We start from the raw sequence: 20,907 nt of genomic DNA on the forward strand, positions 1-20,907 counted from the left end.
ATCTGTTATGACATGTTTCGGTTGTTTTACATTGCTGTCGTTTTCATTTAGCCATCCGCAAGCAACTTGCATTCGGCGCTATTGTTCCTCGAAATTTAACAACTGCGAAACCAACTTTGCCTTCACACGTTGCATTTCTAAAACATTCGAAAAAGTTTCACGGAATGCGCTAACTGATATGACAACAACATCAGCGACTTCTCGATTCGGTGATCGTTCATAATCATTTCTTTCACTTTTTCCACAACATCGTCGGTTTATGATGCTGGTGCGTAGAGGACCATCTTCGAAACGCTTATACCAGTCGTTTTGCAGACGAGCCATAGGCAATAGTTTACATTTCTAAAACTTTGCTGCAAAATTTAATACATATCCTCTGCTCGATTTTTTAACAACAGACTAAATAAACATCGAAGTGGCTAACACCGTACAAGTACTTTTCAGATAAGTTTCCAACACAAGAATGATAAAACTGCGATAAAATCTCACATACACACGTACTATATATCGATTACAGCTAATTTCATTTCTCGATCCTCTGTTTACAATCTCTTGGGCAGTCCTAGACTCCATATCTTCCTTGAAGTCTCTCACGCATCTTCCAGTCAATCAATCTCATTCTGTTTTTGCCTTTGGGATCCACCTTCATACATTCTTAGGCCATTTATTATCATACACTCGGTTTAGACGTCCAGGCGACAGCAACCCTTTCCTTTTAGCAGCTTCCATGATACTCGTGGCTTATTTATTTCTGATATGGTCTACTGTGTAGACTACAGCCCTTCGTTAGTTAGCTACATGTTCCATGGATCATTTTAACGATTTTTTTTCTCGAAATGATATGGAACGAGTCAGTTTACAGCATATGCATAAGTGTTCAATTTTTTTATATGAATCTATATTTTACAGACTTAGTCATGCATATCCAAAAAATACTAGAATTATTTCTTTACAGGCTCCAGGTTTATAAGTAAAAATTCGTCTGTGCAATAGAAAGAGTTGTCTAGAAGAAATAATTTTTGTTTGAACTGATTACTTATTTTGCTGCTGTTATCTTACTTGGCAAATAATCAAAGATTTTTGTTGCTGGATACCGAACACATTTCTGAGCGACTGACAGCTTTAAAAACGCATAATAAAGACAGTTTTTTCTTCTGGTCATGTAGGTATGGATCTCACTATCTGATGGATTTTCTACAACAATTTTCTTTAAATTTATATGTATACCTTCTTGAGAGGAACCTACAAGATGACTGAGGGAGAAAACCAAATACTGTTTTTACTACTCGGTTTTGTGCGGTCAGAACTTTGAGTTACTTCAGAAAATTATTCCATATGGCATTATCGCGTGGAAATAAGCAGTATGTATTAGGACGTAGATTCGTTTATTTTCAAGACTAGAAATTGTATGAAGAGAAAAAGTAGCTGAACTTAATGGTTTTATCAGCTCAGTAATGTGCTTCTCCCAGGTCAAGTTTTCTTCAGCAGGTACACTCAACAATTTGGAACATTCTACCCTATTTAGTGACTCCAGTTCACGTGCTACATCATTTGTTGGTATGACTGTTTTTTGTACAGAACTGAGTATATTGCGTTTTCTCAATATTTCAGAAGAGCCCATTTTCAGAGAACCGCTTAACAAATCTTTGAAAAGTGACAGTAACAATCTCTTGTATTGCTTTCTCTCTCATGGGTACATTTATAACAATAGTATGATCTGTTTGTTGAATGTTGAGTTAGTGGTTATTTACATACATAAGTAATAGGAGTGAACTCAAAATTGAACCATGTGGGACACTCTTAGTGATCTCTCCCCAGTCACCAAAACATTCTAACTGCCCAAAATAGTTTGAATTTTGCAGCAGCACAAAGTTTTTGCCTTTTGTTTATTAAGTGTAATTCATATCAATTGTATGTATAGCTGTCGATTCCCTAAAACTGGAATTTTTCTAGGAGTGTAACATGATCTACACATTCAGACCGCTTGGAAGGATCACAAAAAATTACAACTGGTGTTATTTTATTACTTAAGGGTTGCAATATGTGATGAGCGAATGTATAAATATTGCCCTCAATCGAGCAGTGCTCCTGGAATCTAATGTGTGATGTGATCGCTTCTAATTAAATGTGAGACTACTTCTGAGCACATTTCGTTTTCGATATTTTTGGAAAAAGACTTCAGTAAAGAAACTGGTTTATAATATTTAAATCTTTATCATCTTTCATCTACAGATGTTTTACAGTGGCATATTTTAACCTACCTGCAAAAATTCCCTTTGCCAGTTACGTGTTATGTCTATCACTAAGGTCATTAAGACAAATTTAAAAATTCTGTTTGAAATTCCATCAATGCCTTAGAAGATTTTGATTGCTTTAGAGAATTTTTATGATTAATTTCAGGGACAGATCTTTGTTTTACTTCTAGTTGTTCAAAGTCTAGTGAAATGATATTTTAAATACATTTTGTTGCTTCATCACTTGAATCATTAGTATTTTTTTGCTGCTACATTTAGAAAGTGATTGTTAAAAACAGCAAAAAACAGTAACAACTTTGGCATTTACTTCAATTCTGACGGTATCCTATGCACTGACTGGAGCTTGAAGACAAAATATGAACTACGCCGTAAAGATCAACAGGAAGAAATGCTTTAATACTCTGCTGTAAGTGGATGATCAAATAATAATTCAAGAAAATGAAAATAACCTGTTTATCACCTTAATTTGTTGGTTTCAAAATATAACAAACACTTTCATTCAGAAAACAAGGGTTATGGCATTCAAGAGAAAATCGCCTATAAGATCTAAAAGTGTAATAAATGATATAATACTGGAAAAGGTAAACCACTTTCAGTATCTCGGCTATAAAATGCAACGAAACTTCGACAATGAAATTGATAACAAGGACATAAAATTTATCACAATCTGCGGAACAAATAAAAAATAAGTTCCAAAAAAAGGCACGAAAGAAACGCAGATGAATTTTTACGAAATTATAGCACTGTCTACTATGCTGTACAGATCTGACCCCTGGGTTCCTACCGAAAGGATGTGAGCAGGATCCTGGCTGTGAAATAGGATGGCTCTGTAGTGTTAAAGGGCACTGCAGAACACTGCTTCATAAATTAAGACATTAGAAATGAATTACAAGTTGATTCAGTGCCTAAGAAAATAGACCTGCACAGAAACAGATGCTGGGAATGTGTAGCTACTATGGATAAGAATGGATTTCCAAGACAAATTCGTTGTCACAAACCTAGAGGGACAAGATGGAGAGGAACACCCTGGAAGAAATGGTTGAACTTTGTTGACCAGAGCAGGTGAAATGACCTAGTGAGAAGTACACTTCCTAGTTAATATTTTCAGGAAATCTATATTCAAATATTGACACAAATTTACTATTTACTTGATAGAGTTTCACATCAGCATCTCTTTCCAAATATACCTTATCCCAACCATCTCTATTATCTTATTCTTAAGACACACTGCTTATTTCCATCAATTGTCCATTTGCAATAATTGAGTGCACATTAATTGCTTCAGACTGAGCATGATCTACAAAAATGTTATCAGTCAGGATTCTGCTAGCTTACTGCACACAAGTTGGAAAATTAAGTACTGAAATCAGATTGAAATAGGAAAATAATGATACCAGTACATTTTTTTCTGTCAGAATACATTAAGAAACCTTCATTGAAATCTACACAAATTACTGTTTCTTGTTGTGTGATGCGTCACTCAATAAAGAATCTAAATGTGAGATAAGCAGCTGAAAGTTTCCTGCAGCAGATCTGTAGACTCTTAGAATTATAAGATAAGTATTCTGCAGTAACAACTCATAAGTACATGTTCCTAGGGTAGATTTAGACAAAGCTGCTTGTTTCAATATTTTTGACATTGTGACAACTTTTATGTACGTTCCGTATTGGTTCCACACGAAAATAATGCTAGTCGTTAATCCCTGGCATTTAACTTCTCTATTCCTGCGATTATGTCGTGTTCGGAGTGGTGTAGAACATGCATAGTTTAGCTCATCTACCTTGTTCTTTAGACCTTGTTCTTTAGACCCTTGATGTTCTGTTTTCGTTTCCAGTAATGTAGTTCAACAGATATCACTTGCATTTCTTTCTGCTGCTTGTTTTTCAAGTGCATGACTCTCACATACATATTATTTCCGCTTTTGATTCGCAGATAATCTTTTAGTTTTATTTGTGATCTTATTGCTCCAAAATTTTGAGTTTATTTTGGCGAATACACTTGTCCAATACGATTTTTAGTATCTTTTACATTCATTCCATTTATATAGTTACATCTCAACTAAAAGCTTAACTGAGTCCGAACAGGCCTTGGAAGGCTCAAAGGACCGACCGGCCGCCGTGTCATCCTCAGCCCACAGGCGTCAATGGGTGCGGATATGGAGGGGCATGTAGTCAGCACACCGCTCTCCCGGCCGTAAGTCAGTTTACGAGACCGGTGCCACTACTTCTCAATCAAGTAGCTCCTCAGTTTGCCTCACGAGGGCCGAGTGCACCACGCTTGCCAACAGCGCTCGGCAGACCGGATGGTCACCCATCCAAGTGCTAACCCAACCTGACAGGCTTAACTTAGGTTATCTGATAGGAACCGGTGTTACCATTGCGGCATGGCCGTTAGCATATACTATACAGATATTTAAAAAAGAATAACAGTTAATACTGAAACTCCCAGTAGCTGATTTATGCTATTCGTCACTACCCAGTGTCATACGCCTATTTATCTTTGTGTTTAGTCTTAAATCTCACTTTTCATATTCTGCAAACAGCTTCCTTACCATATAGCTACTGTCTTCACTATCTTCGTCAATTGTCAATGAAGTAGAAGACGTAAAACAGATCTAAGTACACTTAGTACTTTGATTTAGATGTCACCTGTCGTAATATTGGCTGCACTGTACTACTGTACCCGGCTGCATCCACTTTAAAGTATTAGTACGGTTCTCACGTCGGACAAAGCTTAGAGTCTACTGCAGTTTTTTTATTTACCTTTCAATTTAAATTTGAATGCTTGGGGTTTATCACTCAACTTTTTTCAGTTATGCCGGAAGCCTGTTGAATAGCGCACAGGCCTCTTCTGTACATTAGTTAAAGAGGTGCTATCCGGGTGGATATTACTTTTCCATCTAGTGTTCACTGAATGAATGTTACAGTTTTTTTTCGAATGCCTTAATATTTTAAACAACAAATCTAACAATGAGATATATGCACGAGGATGGCAGAGTTTTAATTCCTAGATACTTGAACAACGCTTTACATCAAGGTCGCAGCACGGATCAGTCTGATTTTCTTTGTTAAGACTATTCTTGGTGAGTGCAAAGAGTTCTTCCAAAATACAACACCACACGAAATAACAGGGTGCAAGTATGCAAAATGTCACAGTCGGTAGGGATCATTCTTATAGTGAAAGTAGTAGCATTACGTTTGTGCACAAGATTATTAACGTGATACTTACAGGAAATCTTTTCATCTACATTCAGTTTCGATTTTAGAATAGTTCCGTGTCTTAAACTGTTTGCACTACCTATAGCTGCAGTTAAGCATTTCTGTTCTCTGAAAGACAGGTGCTGATATTACGGGTCAGTCTTTTGTATAACAAAGCTACTGTGAATTTCCTGAGGGAAGTCGTTTTCCTGCACAGGCTGTTTTATTTTGAAATAGTCACTTTATATCATGATTTAGCTATTAGCTAATTGCTCCCCCTTGGCCATTTTCAACCTACCTCGTGATAAAAACAATATCAAAAGTTACAACAGCTTCAAGAGGAAACAAAAAAATAAAATAAAAAATATGCACACACAAAAAATTACACAGCTTTGTTAATTGCATCACAGTAATATATTGTAAGCATACAGTATCATATATTCCACACTTTTAGGTTAAGTATATGTAGTAACATCGTTGATCAAGTGTGTATTCTTTTTGTGTAAGGTTTCTTAGGTTTTTGATGGTGCAGTTGTTTTGTCAAATTTGGCTTTAAGATATTGCCCGCCGTGTGTAATTTCACTTTAATGTTACACTAAAGTATTTTAATGTGTTGTGCGTTGACACATTGACAAAAACCCATAACTGCTGCATTTTCTCATTCTTCATATAGATTTCACATCACAGATACTAAGCTGTAACATAATTTGACAATAATATCTCACTAAATTCATATTTTTACTTTTTTGATGTGAATTATGCTGAACAGTGTTGCATATGCATGTTGTGCGCGTAACTGCCATGACTAAGAGGAACCGTTGTTAAGGATATGTTACGGCATGCACAGAGACGTGTGGGTTATATGATGCTATATGTTTACAATTTTTACTGTGATGCACATAACAGATATGTGTTAATTTTTATATTTGTATATGTCTTATTTTATTTCATTTCTTGTTTCCTCTAAGGAAGCTGATGTAACCTTTGATGTTATTTCTAACTTGAAAATACCCAAGGGGCGAAATTAGTTCATAGCTAAATCTTGAAATAAAGTGATTATTTCAAGATAAAAACCGCCTAAGCAGGAAAATGACTTCCCTCGAGTGTAATGGACCACCTTCTTTGCTACACAGTTTACATTACATTCCAAGTCTTTCACAATACTCTTTTCGTCTGCAAAGATAAATGTCATCTTAAGTGCGATATCAATACTACATAGGGTGTTCGTTTTAAGTTGAGGCAACTAAATATCTCGAAAGAGGCGCATCCTACGAAACGAATATTCTGGGTAAAAAGTTATTGTTATTAAAGAGAAAATCTTTTTGTGCTACAGCTGGCCACCTCCTACCAACTTCTCCTGCGTGGGCGGAGTTAACTTTGGATTTTTAAATGGTTAACCCCCCATTTTAACTGCGTATTCGGATACAAGAAAACACGTTTAGTTTACCAAATCGTTGTGTTCCATTCGTGGTAGCTGGCGCTGTAATCGACAATGTAAAGTACGCCTGTTTTTGCAGTTAAGAACCTACGCATTTCACTTATGATGTAAATGTAAACCTTTGTGTTTTAACGGTTGAGATTGATGTTCAGGCATTACTTGAGTGTTGGAAATGAGACTGTACAGTACAACATGGTTAGCCGTTTCATCGTCTGGCTAGAAACTACGTGTAATGTGATCGAGGAACAACGACATGGACGCAATAGTTTTGTGGTTTCTATAGGGATGCTTCATTTCGGTGAGTACCCTTGCTTCTCGCCATCGGGATGCTTGATTTCGGTGACCATCCGTGGCAGGTGTGCCTTTCACTGTCACTTCACGGACGTTTTACGTCATTACAGTGGTTGTCGTTCGTATTCAGCCGATCGCCGTGTAACGGCCAGCACCAGAGTTACCACTGTTGGATGGTAACATACCCCGACATCAGTCGCCCTGATGGCGGGGCTCGAGGGCGGCTACCGAAATAAAGCATCCAGTGGTTTGGGGACTCACCGCAATGAACTCCGTAGGGAACAGAAAACTACGTTGCCATACAAGTAGCTCATTTGCCGGAAATGTCAATTTCTAGCCATGTTATTTGTATTATACAATCAAATTTGCAACTTTCTAGTACCGTTTGAACACAAATATCAGGCGTTAGAACACAAAGGTTTAAATTTACATCGTAAATGATATGTAGAATCAAATGCCTCTGATCTCAACTGCAAGAACAGGCACACTTGATATTTGTAGATACAGCGCTATCTACCACTAATGGCAAACAATGGTTTGGTAAACCGTAAGTATTTTTTGGCGTAGAATCCGAATGTGCAATAAAATGGGGTTGTTTCCATTTGAAAATCAAAGCTGACCCCACCCACGAAGGAGAGGTGGTTAGGAGGTGGCCAGTTGTACCACTGACAGATGTACCCTTTACCAATATTAACTTTTCACCTAGAACATTCGTTTCGTAGTATGTGTCGCTTTCGAGATATTTCATTCTGTCAAGTTAAAACAAACACGTTGTATATGAAGAAGAGTAACGGTCCAGAACAGAACCCTGTGGTGTCCAACATTTTACATGATCCCAGTCAGATTAAGATCTCTTCCTCGTTTGTTGACAGTGGAGAACAAGCTTCTGGTCGGCCCCTCCCGACGGAGGTTCGAGTCCTTCCTCGGGCATGTGTGTGTGTGTGTGTGTGTGTGTGTGTGTGTGTGTGTGTATTGTTCTTAGCATAAATTAGTTTAAGTAGTGTGTAAGTCTAGGGACCGATGACCTAAGCAGTTTGGTCCCTTAGGAATTCACACACATTTGAACATTTGAAGCTTCTGGTTCCTACTTTCCAGATAAGAAGTGTATCATTCTTGAGATTATGCCCTATTCCCATGATATTCCAACATGCAAAAGTATCAGACGCTCTTGTTTAGGTCATGCTAGAACCCCCAGTCCCCAACTTAATGTGTAGCCCTGCTGAAATATGAAAATAAGCAAGGCATCACCGGAATAGCCACAGAGGAACTGGTCAAGGAGAGCCGTGCATTCGTGACATGCTGCCGAGTATCCCTTGCTCATGCAGGGAGGAGTGGAAAGTGATTGGGAGAGCCAGAGCCGAGCAGTGAGTGCGAAAGCAGAGGCTGGGTGCTGAGTGAGTCTCGTGCAGGACAAGTGGAGGCACCTCACCTCATGGCCCGGGCCATCTTCTCGTAGGTCATGCGCGGGTTGCCGTGCCGGCGGCCCCACAGCCTGGCCAGCCAGTCGGTGTTGAGGATGCGGAAGATGCCCTGGTCGCGGTTGACCCAGTGGATGCACGGTTCGTTGCGCGGGTCCTCCAGCAGGTTGAGCAGGAAGCGCCACAGCATGACCCGCTCCACGCGGCCTGCTGCCCACCGACAGAACAAACCACTCGTCAGCCCCACCGCCGGAAAAGTCATCACACACGTTCCACAAGCCGTCCAAAACCTTTAGGGTCAAAATCCCACAGGCAGTACAGGATCACTCCAAAAGTGAGTACTCTGAGATGAGGAACCACTGCTCGGGAATGCATCACTAGGTCTTGAATTTGAAATAGGTGCGGGGCACATGTTTCAAAGTGTTAACGTTTCAGCATCGACATTGGTGGCCCCACTGTCGTCTGTATTCTAGATGAATTTCTTCACACTGAGATTAAAAGAAGTTATTGGTGTAAGAAGGCCAACTGTACTGAATCCATGTGTTATGGTGCTCCGCAGTGTGCGTTGATATGGATCTCACATCCAACTGGTAAATACGAGGCTCGGCCATACTACCGTCATATGTGGGTGGATTATGTACAGTTGGTCTTCCATTCGTACTACATGAACTGTTTGTTATAATAAGCCCCACTGTGTTTACTTTCCCCTTGGCAAGAACAATTTTGAAATTTGTAGAAAGTCTACATTATTCTAACTTAGATGTGTGTCAGTGTAAAATTCCTGCTGACTAGTTAGTTCCGAACACAAGACGAATAATGAATAATTTGTACCCATCTGAAAAGTGTTGTTTGAAACAAAATATGTTTATGGAGAGAAAGAGGTTGGTAGTGTCCTAACCACATGTACATAAGTACAAAGCTAAATATCCATTTTCCAACCATTAGTTCCTTTTCTCAGAGCACTCATCTTAAGGTCCTTGACCATCTGTACAATTTTGACCCTATTTCTGGGACACCCTATAGAAGATATTGCTAACACTAATACAGATAAGCGGACGGTTCCGCCATTACTCTTCATTATAATCCTAGTGTCTTGTGGGGCATTTCCTTTCTTCAGATCGCTTATGCTTTCATATTGTTGTTTTCACATGTCTCCCTACTAGGCATCCTCCTAATTTTCTATACTTGTAAAACAAATGTCCAGAATCGGACTGCGTAAGTTTAGATTATACAATAAATACTTACTTTGCTTTTTAGTGTCTGGAGATCAAAGCTTTTTCGGTTCAAAATTGAGCTATGTGCAATTCTTCCTTGAATTTCTGCCATAATTGGTGGAGGGTACATTTACTAGTACATTTAGGATAGGCCAAGAGATGTTCCGTACACTGATATTCGCCACAGTCACATTTATTGTCACATTCATTCATGAGGCACCACTCGATCAGGTTTGCCTTCCCTGGTGCTACTTCCTTTCCGATTCGGTTCAGCGGACTCCTAATCTTTCATTTCACGTTTTCTAACTGAGCATCTCCTCAATGGAGGGTAGTCTTTTTTGGCAGCTTGATAACTTCTTTATTCAAGAATCTCTGGTGGGATTTAAGGTCGTCAGGTCCAAAGTAACCCCCGGATGAAGTGGCGTTGATCGCAGGTATGCGAAAGCTATCTAGTGAGTTTGTGAACGGCTCTTCGTGAGGTAGGGTCAGTATAACTTACCGAGCGGTATGGGTTTCATGCAACCTGTTATTAGTCGGAATCTTTCATTTAAGCTAAGGTAGACCTTTCGGGCATGTACAGATCTGGACCACACCGGGCAAGCATATTCTGCCATGGAAAATCACATTTTCTGTGGTTCTCGCCACCTTATGTTAACAATTTAACAGTCATCTGAGAGCTATAATAATACTTTATTCAGAGATGTGCTACGACACAGTCAAATGACTGTCCAGTGTATTTGATTCTATGGTAGCACCAATGATGGCTTGAGTTGCGTATTTCTTTGAGGAGGTACTATGCATTAAGAATTTTCTGGTCATTATCTTTTGGAATATGTTGATATCGGTGACGAGCTTTTACGACATCTTAAGTGATTTGTCACCAGCCATTCTGATTGTTCAACAATTAGAACGCTTCAGAAAATTTTTAGACCCAGAGGTGTTCTGGCGCGTACATAGAATTTTTTTTCTTTACCGTATCAAAGAAAAATTTACAAAGGCTAAACAGTTAAACTTCAGCTCATTGTCTGTGTTTCTCACTATCAACCAACTGTTCGATCAGATCAGATGTAGTACCATAGTTTTACTGCTCGCCCTGTTTCGCAGGAGGTGTCACTGTCCCCTAAAGAAGTTTCATCTGAAACTCTATCCATGTGCATTTACACATTTTGGTAAACAGAGTCGTATTGCCCTGAGCATCACGGAGCACACCTTACATTGGCTCTATATTCTTTAGACTTAACTATTTATTAGGTTCTGATATGATCTTAAATGTACCACTTTCTGTATACACAGATTGGTAGCTAGCACACGATCGATAACTGATCGATTGCTTCCGACTGTAAGCTCTTTATTTTCCTAAGAAAATTCAGACATAAGAAAAGTTGTCTCTGATGCAGCATAATATGCAATTTTGAATACAGAACATTACTGATTCTAATTTCCTGCTTCGTGGGTTAATACTAAGCACTTTACATATCTTTACTTAAAACGTTTACGCGTATTATTCAAGTTTTCAGTGTCTATTTCCCTTCTAATATTATTCCGAAGGCTGGAAACATAAATTCACAGCGAGAAAATATAATTCGTAGAATAGTTTCCGTGAACTCATAGCACCAAACCTCTAACACGAAAGTACTGCACAATGTAGTGTTCGGTATTTGCCAGTGTAAATGAATTATCTCTGACAAAATAGGTTAAGATGCCCAGATTTACACACAACAAACATTTACCATTAAACATAAATTAATTAAAACATGAAAACAGAAATATTGATTAATTTTCATATACGCTGCCTAACCAATACATGATTCAACACACATATTTCTGAGATCGGGTGATACTGTGTAATATGTATGACGAAGACAGTCCACTTACTTTTTATTTTGATAATATTATCTTACATATTTTTATATTTCTAGTACTATCCTCATGACATCTCGGTTTCTGTTACTATCTTGAAAACGTATGTGGCATGTATACAGAATCGTCACCATGCGACATATCACCTGTAGTCACTGAATTAAGTAGTAACTCGAACTTCAACCAGAATTACTTTTCCAGAAGAAATCCTCAAAGGGTATTTTTGGTTGAGAAACAGGCAGTTCGACCCCTGTTCAGGACTGTGGGAAGTAGCTGGCGTTACGTGACGCACAGTTATGTGAGGGTTCCCTCAGGAGTCAGTGCTGGGACTGCTTCTGTTTCTTATGTTTATAAATGATATGCTTTATAATATGACACGTGATTCTAAAATATTTCTGTTTGCTGATGATGCTAGCTTAGTGATGACGGATGTTGAGTGCAGAACAGGCAGCGAATAAAATAATGCAATTCAAGACACAGATTCGTGATTTATACAAAATAACTTGGTGCTAAATCACAGTACAACTCAGTTTTTAAAGTTTCCAACACACAGTTCAACTAAAACTGGCACTTTGGTTACAAAGAATGGGCATATAATTAGAGAGTCTGAACAGTTCAGATTTCTAGACGTTCAAATAGAGAGTAAAATTTCATGGAAAGTCTATGTTCAGGATCTTGTTGAAACACTCAGTGTTGCTATATTTACCATAATAACACTAGCTGCAATAAGTGAGGGTCCCAATCGAAAATTGGTCTTTCCTGCATATTTTCCCATTCACAAAGGGTATATTTTTGGCTCAGAAACGAGCAAAATCGAGCACAATGAGGTGTAAGTTCATGAACCTCTTGTAGATTCTTTTTCAGGAGTCAGGGAATACTGATATTGGCCTCTCGATATTTATTTTCTGTAATGTCGTTTCTATGAGTTTATCCCCAAGAATTAGCAGCGTTCAATCAGTTAATATTAGGCAGAAATCCAAACTGCATTTGGATCGTACCTTCTTGATTTTGTGCAGAGAGGTGCGCCGTATTCTGCTGCATCCATTTCCAATAAGTTACCGCAATAATTAAAAACTCTTAACAGTGATCTTCGCACGTTCAACTCTAAAAGAAGAATTTCCTTATGGCTCACCCCTTCTGTTCTGTTGGGGAGTTCTTGGAAAAAACTTAAGCTAATTCCTGTGTTATAATGTTGATTTTGATGATAGATACTTGAGGCTTGTCATCTGTATAGCCCCTGTCTACATTTTATTCTATCTATTCCAGTTTCGTGTACTGACTCGATCCATGATGATGGAGATTTGCTCCTCAGTTTGAACCCACAGAACTATTCGTACACGTGAAAAATTAAAAAAAAATTAAAAAGATTAACTGCTAGCGACATGTCCCAGCTTCACACAGATAGCGTAAAATTTCTATGGCTGGATGAAATGTCTGGCATAGCTTACAGGCCACTGCATACAGCTATGAAACAATTCAGAGAAGAACAGTAGTTAACTAAATACAATTACTTCAATATAACTTAAATCATTTAAGCAGCACAAAATGTTATCTGCTCCATACTTAAACTGCGTTTGGAGTATAACCAAAGCAGTAACGAGTGTTTATGCTTTTTCTGTGCTCCTGTATCACGTCTCCTGTGGTGTGGTCATGGAAGGTGTGCAGGATTGACATGTACATGAATAAAATGGCAAACTATCCCTCTAAAACCTCCCAGTTTGGCAACAACCTCGGTGCCATCCTGACGCCTTGTTGAGGTCGTTAGAAATGTACCTGTCAGGTAGTTTGACATCCAGTCACTTGAGTGGTGTCTCAAGGCTACTCTAACGCCTGAGTCCAGGCAACTCCACCTGATGGGTGTCGAAGGGACTAGAGCACCCACAAAGCACAACTAAGCTGGATGTGTGTCGAAGTTTCTTACAGGTAAATTTTTATGTGCTCAACAAAGGTCTGTGGGTAGCAATGTAGTTAGCGAACTTGGGGAGGGTGGGGGGAGGGGGGCTTCGATAGCCTTATCCCGTTTCGTTCACGATGCCACAGGTGGGTGCGAAACAAGAGGGCTGGAAAAGCATAAACACCCTTGGCTGCTTCGGATCACGTCTAAATTTCATAGAATAGGCATAAATGATACTCAGTGGTTCCACCCTGTATACCGGAGCAAAAATTGCAATCGCACACACTCCAAAGTGGTTAGATCGCATTGGATAGGGTCACAGCAGCATGATGTCCTTGGCATTGAGTTGAATCGTCCAGGGGTGTGAGCAGTGCCAAAGATCAAGAACTATCGTTTTCGACCACGAAATGTGTGGGAATCAACATCCCAAGGCAAGGGCACCTGTTGAATACTTTCATGTCAGTTATGAGCGGCGGTGTGTCTGAAATTCTTTCTTCGGCCAAAAACCTGCGATTTCAACGCTGGGTGTCGCGGTTCTGACCTCTATCGTAGAGGCGTCAAAAGAAGGGGTAAAATGTGAGTAAGAGGGGTACGAGGACCTTCCCATAGTGTGACACGTCCACAACGGGCTGGAATTTTAGTGAAGTTTGGTGCCAATGCGACATAATTAACCCACCTTCCATCTCAAATGAACTTCTGAGTAGACGAGTTGCTGTTCGAAGTGTTTTCAAGCCCGAAGATGACGTTACAGGGCGCCACGCTTTTGCACCATCACAGAGGAAGGTTGTAGGCACCTTTGACCCATATTTCAAACTATGTGTTGCAATGGGAGACAATTACGAGCTTTCTAAAATGTGATTCTTTTTGTACGCATTGTATATGTATAGAATAGATAGAAGATAAATAGATAAACAGAAAAATAAATAGGTAGAAAATAGAAGAAGATTAACTGAGTAAGGACAGGTCGTCATTACGAGGTATAGCTCGCTTGCTGGTCGAAACAGTGAGACCACTAGTCATAACTAGAAAACATCTGTCGCAGCAGAAGTCAGGGTGTTGTATGTAGAGACACTATGCGTCCCAAGCATATTACTCAAGTAGCTGCCATTGTGAACGTGTCTCAGATTCGTAACACTGATGTTTATCTTCTATACAGTGTTATCAGTAGGCCTGTTTTTGTTTTGAAGGAGCGAATAAATGGATGATAAGTACGCCGCCGCCTTTACTCGATGACCACTTGAATAAACACATCTTAAATGACAAAACATTGCAGAGGCTAAAAATAATTATTCTTTTGTCAAACGAGTGAGTTTGACGTTCTACTTATTTACTCTACCCATTTACGTGCATGGTGTTTGAAAGGCATGATAAATTGACAAACAAGGTTAGGAAGATATCAAGGTTCCCACAGAAGGAGATGCAACAATGTCTCATTGTTTTCTCTGGCTGCCACCGTATCCTTTTGCGAATCATACTTCTGCAGAGGTTAGATGTAGAAGGAAAACTCTTGAAGGTGTAATAACACGTGGTGTGTCGTCCGAACCTCAGAACACTGGTTCCAAGCAGCACTGCTACTGTTCACTTGCAAGGACCATTTCCTTAGTTTGAGCGAGAAAATACTGTGTAGAACGAAATCATGAGCAAACGTCGTGGTTACCTTCCCATACTCCGCAGATCTTGCAGGTTAGCACACCGAAAACCCAAAGGGGGAAGAATTCCAGAAAATTGACAATTCTTGCACTCTGAAACAAACGCGTAGCTTTTCCGCAGCGTATTCGTGCTTTCTAAGCCAGTGCTTACTGTACGGTGATGGCAATTAGCACCAACATCATTCCCCCTGTCGTCGATTCTATTTGCAAATAATGTGAGCGAAAAAGAAGTCCGGTTATCTGAACATCCATTACGTGAAGCAGTGTCTATGAAAGGGGAGAGGGTGTGGCAATATGTACGGTTTATGTGAATATAGGGAGATGCACAAGTTAAACTTCTTTATGATAGGTGAGTATTTCACCCTGAGGAACGTCATCCTCCGGCGGATGCAAAACGGTTCGTTCGTGAATGACTAGGAATCTAACGGATATAATTATACACAGGGTATATTGTAATTAATGACGGAAACGCATACGGTTGAAAGTACACGATACTTCAAGCAAAAGAGTAGTAAACATGGGCTCCAGAACGAATACCTTAAGAGCTATGAGCACTTCTTCATCTTCGATGCTGTGAAACAAACATCTTGTACTGCATGCTCAGTCCACTCCATATTTTGCGAGATGGTGGTCTGGACCAAAATGAGAAAAAATTGTCCTTTAAACGTGAACTCCAAAGCGCATACGTTAAAAGCTATGAGCTCTTCTTCATCATCGCTACTGTGAAAATCACCTCTACTGAAAAAGTGCTCATACCTCCTAAGGTATGCACTTTGGAGCACATGATTATTGGACATTGTTTCTTGTACGCGTCCATATACCTCCTCCCAAAATATGCAAATCAAAGAGCTTGCAGAAGAACAGATTTGTTTCACAGTAACTAAGGTGAAGAAATGGTCATTGCTTTTAGTGTAAGGATATGCGCTTTTGAGACCGTGTTTACCGAGAGCTTTTTGCTACGAGTATCGTGTACTTTCAACTGTGTTTACGCTACTGATTATTAATGCAGTCCGTATATATTGCGGATAAATGGGTTGAAAGATCCGTTTCTGTTTAATTGTATAACTTCCTTGACTTGCGCCATAGGGTGGTGGGGTTTCGGGTTCCGCTGGATAGGTCAGGAGTCCACTACACGCAACAAGCGGCTACACGGGTAGCAGGGGTTGTGTGGCGTGGGCTGGGCGGTTTTTTAGGTTAGATGGCCTTGGGCAAGTACAGAAAGGGCAACAGCCTCAACGGGTGCGGGGCAAAGTCAGGACATGCGGGGACCAAGCAGCAATCGGTATTGTAATTGTCAACTGTCGAAGCTGCTTTGGTAAACTACCGGAACTTCAAGCGCTGATAGAAAGCACCGAAGCTGAAATCGTTATAGGTGCAGAAAGCTGGCTGAAGCCAGAGATAAATTCTGCCGAAATTTTTACAAAGGTACAGACGGTGTTTAGAAAGGATAGATTGCATGCAACCGGTGGTGGAGTGTTCGTCGCTGTTAGTAGTAGTTTATCCTGTAGTGAAGTAGAAGTGGATAGTTCCTGTGAATTATTATGGGTGGAGGTTACACTCAACAACCTAGCTAGGTTAATAATTGGCTCCTTTTACCGACCTCGCGACTCAGCAGCATTAGTGGCAGAACAACTGAGAGAAAATTTGGAATACATTTCACATAAATTTTCTCAGCATGTTATAGTCTTAGGTGGAGATTTCAATTTACCAGATATAGACTGGGACACTCAGATGTTTAGGACGGGTGGTAGGGACAGAGCATCGAGTGACATTATACTGAGTGCACTATCCGAAAATTACCTCGAGCAATTAAACAGAGAACCGACTCGTGGAGATAACATCTTGGACCTAATGATAAAAAACAGACCCGAACTTTTCGACTCTGTATGTGCAGAACAGGGAATCAGTGATCATAAGGCCGTTGCAGCATCCCTGAATATGGAAGTTAATAGGAATATAAAAAAAGGAAGGAAGGTTTATCTGTTTAGCAAGAGTAATAGAAGGCAGATTTCAGACTACCTAACAGATCAAAACGAAAATTTCTGTTCCGACACTGACAATGTTGAGTGTTTATGGAAAAAGTTCAAGGCAATCGTAAAATGCTTTTTAGACAGGTACGTGCCGAGTAAAACTGTGAGGGACGGGAAAAACCCACCGTGGTACAACAACAAAGTTAGGAAACTACTGCGAAAGCAAAGAGAGCTTCACTCCAAGTTTAAACGCAGCCAAAACCTCTCAGACAAACAGAAGCTAAACGATGTCAAAGTTAGCGTAAGGAGGGCTATGCGTGAAGTAAAATTCTATGTACCAACTTGACAGAAAATCCTAGGAAGTTCTGGTCTTACGTTAAATCAGTAAGTGGCTCGAAACAGCATATCCAGACACTCCGGGATGATGATGGCATTGAAACAGAGTATGACACGCGTAAAGCCGAAATACTAAACGCCTTTTTCCAAAGCTGTTTCACAGAGGAAGACCGCACTGCAGTTCCTTCTCAAAATCCTCTCACAAACGAAAAAATGGCTGACATCGAAATAAGTGTCCAAGGAATAGAAAAGCAACTGGAATCACTCAACAGAGGAAAGTCCACTGGACCTGACGGGATATCAATTCGATTCTACACAGAGTACACGAAAGAACTTGCCCCCCTTCTAACAGCCGTGTACCGCAAGTCTCTAGAGGAACGGAGGGTTCCAAATGATTGTAAAAGAGCACAGGTAGTCCCCGTCTTCAAGAAGGGTCGTCGAGCAGATGTGCAAAACTATAGACCTATATCTCTGACGTCGATCTGTTGTAGAATTTTAGAACATGTTTTTTGTTCGAGTATCATGTCGTTTTTGGAAACCCAGAATCTACTATGTAGGAATCAACATGGATTCCGGAAACAGCGATCGTGTGAGACCCAACTCGCTTTATTTGTTCATGAGACCCAGAAAATATTAGATACAGGCTCCCAGGTAGATGCTATTTTTCTTGACTTCCGAAAGGCGTTCGATACAGTTCCGCACTGTCGACTGATAAACAAAGTAAGAGTCTACGGAATATCAGACCAGCTGTGTGGCTGGATTGAAGAGTTTTTAGCAAACAGAACACAGCATGTTGTTATCAATGGAGAGACGTCTACAGACGTTAAAGTAACCTCTGGCGTGCCACAGGGGAGTGTTATGGGACCATTGCTTTTCACAATATATATAAATGACCTAGTAGATAGTGTCGGAAGTTCCATGCGCTTTTCGCGGATGATGCTGTAGTATACAGAGAAGTTGCAGCATTAGAAAATTGTAGCGAAATGCAGGAAGATCTGCAGCGGATAGGCACTTGGTGCAGGGAGTGGCAACTGTCCCTTAACATAGACAAATGTAATGTATTGCGAATACATAGAAAGAAGGATCCTTTATTGTATGATTATATGATAGCGGAACAAACACTGGTAGCAGTTACTTCTGTAAAATATCTGGGAGTATGCGTGCGGAACGATTTGAAGTGGAATGATCATATAAAATTAATTGTTGGTAAGGCGGGTATCAGGTTGAGATTCGTTGGGAGAGTGCTTAGAAAATGTAGTCCATCAACAAAGGAGGTGGCTTACAAAACACTCGTTCGACCTATACTTGAGTATTGCTCATCAGTGTGGGATCCGTACCAGATCGGGTTGACGGAGGTGGTAGAGAAGATCCAAAGAAGAGCGGCGCGTTTCGTCACAGGGTTATTTGGTAACCGTGATAGCGTTACGGAGATGTTTAATAAACTCAAGTGGCAGACTCTGCAAGAGAGGCGCTCTGCATCGCGGTGTAGCTTGCTCGCCAGGTTTCGAGAGGGTGCGTTTCTGGATGAGGTATAGAATATATTGCTTCCCCCTACTTATACCTCCCGAGGAGATCACGAATGTAAAATTAGAAAGATTAGAGCACGCACGGAGGCTTTCAGACCGTCGTTCTTCCCGCGAACCATACGCGACTGGAACAGGAAAGGGAGGTAATGACAGTGGCACGTAAAGTGCCCTCCGCCACACACCGTTGGGTGGCTTGCGGAGTATAAATGTAGATGTAGATGTAGATGAATTATTTGAAACAGTCACACACAGTAATCGTAAGAAAGGCAGATATGAGACCGAAATTCATTACAAGAATCCTCAAGAAGTGTACTTCACCCATGAATGATATAGTTTACAAAATTCTCTTTCGATCAGTATCTGAGTTTCGGATCCCTACCACATAGGCTTAATAGAAGAAATAGAGAAGACTGGAAAAAAGAGCAGCACGCTTCATCACAGTCTCATTTAGTAAGGGCGAAATCACCACAGAGATGCTCACCCTACTCCAGCGGTAGACTAGAAGGGATGCCTTCTTCGTCACGGTCCGGTTTACTGCTAAAATTCCAAGAGCATGAATTCCTAGAAGAGTCAAACATTGTATTGTTTTCTCCGCCATATCTCTCGCGAGAATACCTTGCAAGTTAAATCAGAGGGATTCCATGTCATACGGAGGCAAATCAAAAGCCGTTCCTTTCGCGTGCTATTCCCGACTGGAACACAAGAGGAGGAATCTGACAATGATGTGGGAACACCCACTGCCACATACCGTAGGATGGTTTATGGAGTATAGGAGTAAATCTAGAATTATTCAAGGCAGCGAATGTTGTTATTAATTCTGTTCATGTCTAACATCTCCATTCAAACATAGCCAGTCTGGAATCACGTTTTAATTCTCTATCCACGCCGTATTACATCGTCGGCACTTTAGCTAACTGGAAGTCTTATGACAGTCCATTCACAATATTTTATCTACACTTTTACGTTGGCTTGCCTTGGATCACGTTAAAAACTATTTCTGATTGAACTTTACGTTATTGTAATATTGTTTAATTGACTCAAAGTGTTGTCGTTTCCTATTACTAACAATAACATTCGAGTTTTCGTTGTTGGTTTCCCTTGGAGATGCAATTCTAAAACCTTCTTTCGATATGTATTGCACAGACATCGACGGTCATCTTCTTCATACAGTTTCTGATTTCCCGGATTCATTTCTACCAGGTAAATATTTTCTGGTTGATGTGTATGAGAATCCTCTTGCAATCCTAGTGTTTAATTATCCGAACCAGATGCCTGTAAAATATCGTTTTGCATATTCTCACGGTTGCATTTGGTTACATGATTTTCCTGTAAATATCGTCATTACTTCTCTCCCTGCATCCACCATTGAATTTTGGTGGTCGCAATAGCTCTCTTGAGGTTCTCCTCTCTCTCAACGGATAATGCATTTTCGTCTTTCTTTCCCTAAGCTTATTGGCTCTCTTTCTTGGCTGTTATTTTGTCGATTTTTTGAAATCTTTCAGTAATTTGGGTTCAAATAGGTCGGATAATCTTTTAAAGACATCATGTATTCCATTTTGGCGGGAAGATAATTGAAAACACGTTTTTTCCGCAATATTTTCAAAATATTGGTCTTTCTTGTTGCTATTGTCGTGTCTCCAAACAATACTGTTAAATTATCAGCAACAGTTAAACACTAAATACTTTATGTGCAGAGTGTTTCAAAGTCTTTGCATCAAACATCTAGAGGGTAATCAAACGTCTAGGGGGCGACTGATCACATCATGGGGAACGATTTTTGTTGGAGACAAGATGTTCACTCACGCTTCCTGGTGATGCTAAGGTTCCTTTTGTATTGATTATGCCCCTGAGAGGCATG

The 20,907-nt window shown here is 40.0% G+C and overlaps 1 protein-coding gene across 1 annotated transcript in view; it reads right to left on the reverse strand.

Moving 5' to 3' along the window:
* LOC126234931 (uncharacterized) overlaps positions 1–20,907 on the reverse strand; it is a 152,140-nt gene that overhangs the window by 12,385 nt on the left and 118,848 nt on the right. Inside the window, exon 4 of the mRNA XM_049943671.1 lies at positions 8,612–8,810. Within this exon, the coding sequence (XP_049799628.1) occupies positions 8,612–8,810 (199 nt within the window). The remainder of the gene's footprint in view (positions 1–8,611; positions 8,811–20,907) is intronic.

This window comes from Schistocerca nitens, chromosome 2 (genome assembly GCF_023898315.1).
Source record: "Schistocerca nitens isolate TAMUIC-IGC-003100 chromosome 2, iqSchNite1.1, whole genome shotgun sequence".
Classification (NCBI taxonomy): domain Eukaryota; kingdom Metazoa; phylum Arthropoda; class Insecta; order Orthoptera; family Acrididae; genus Schistocerca; species Schistocerca nitens.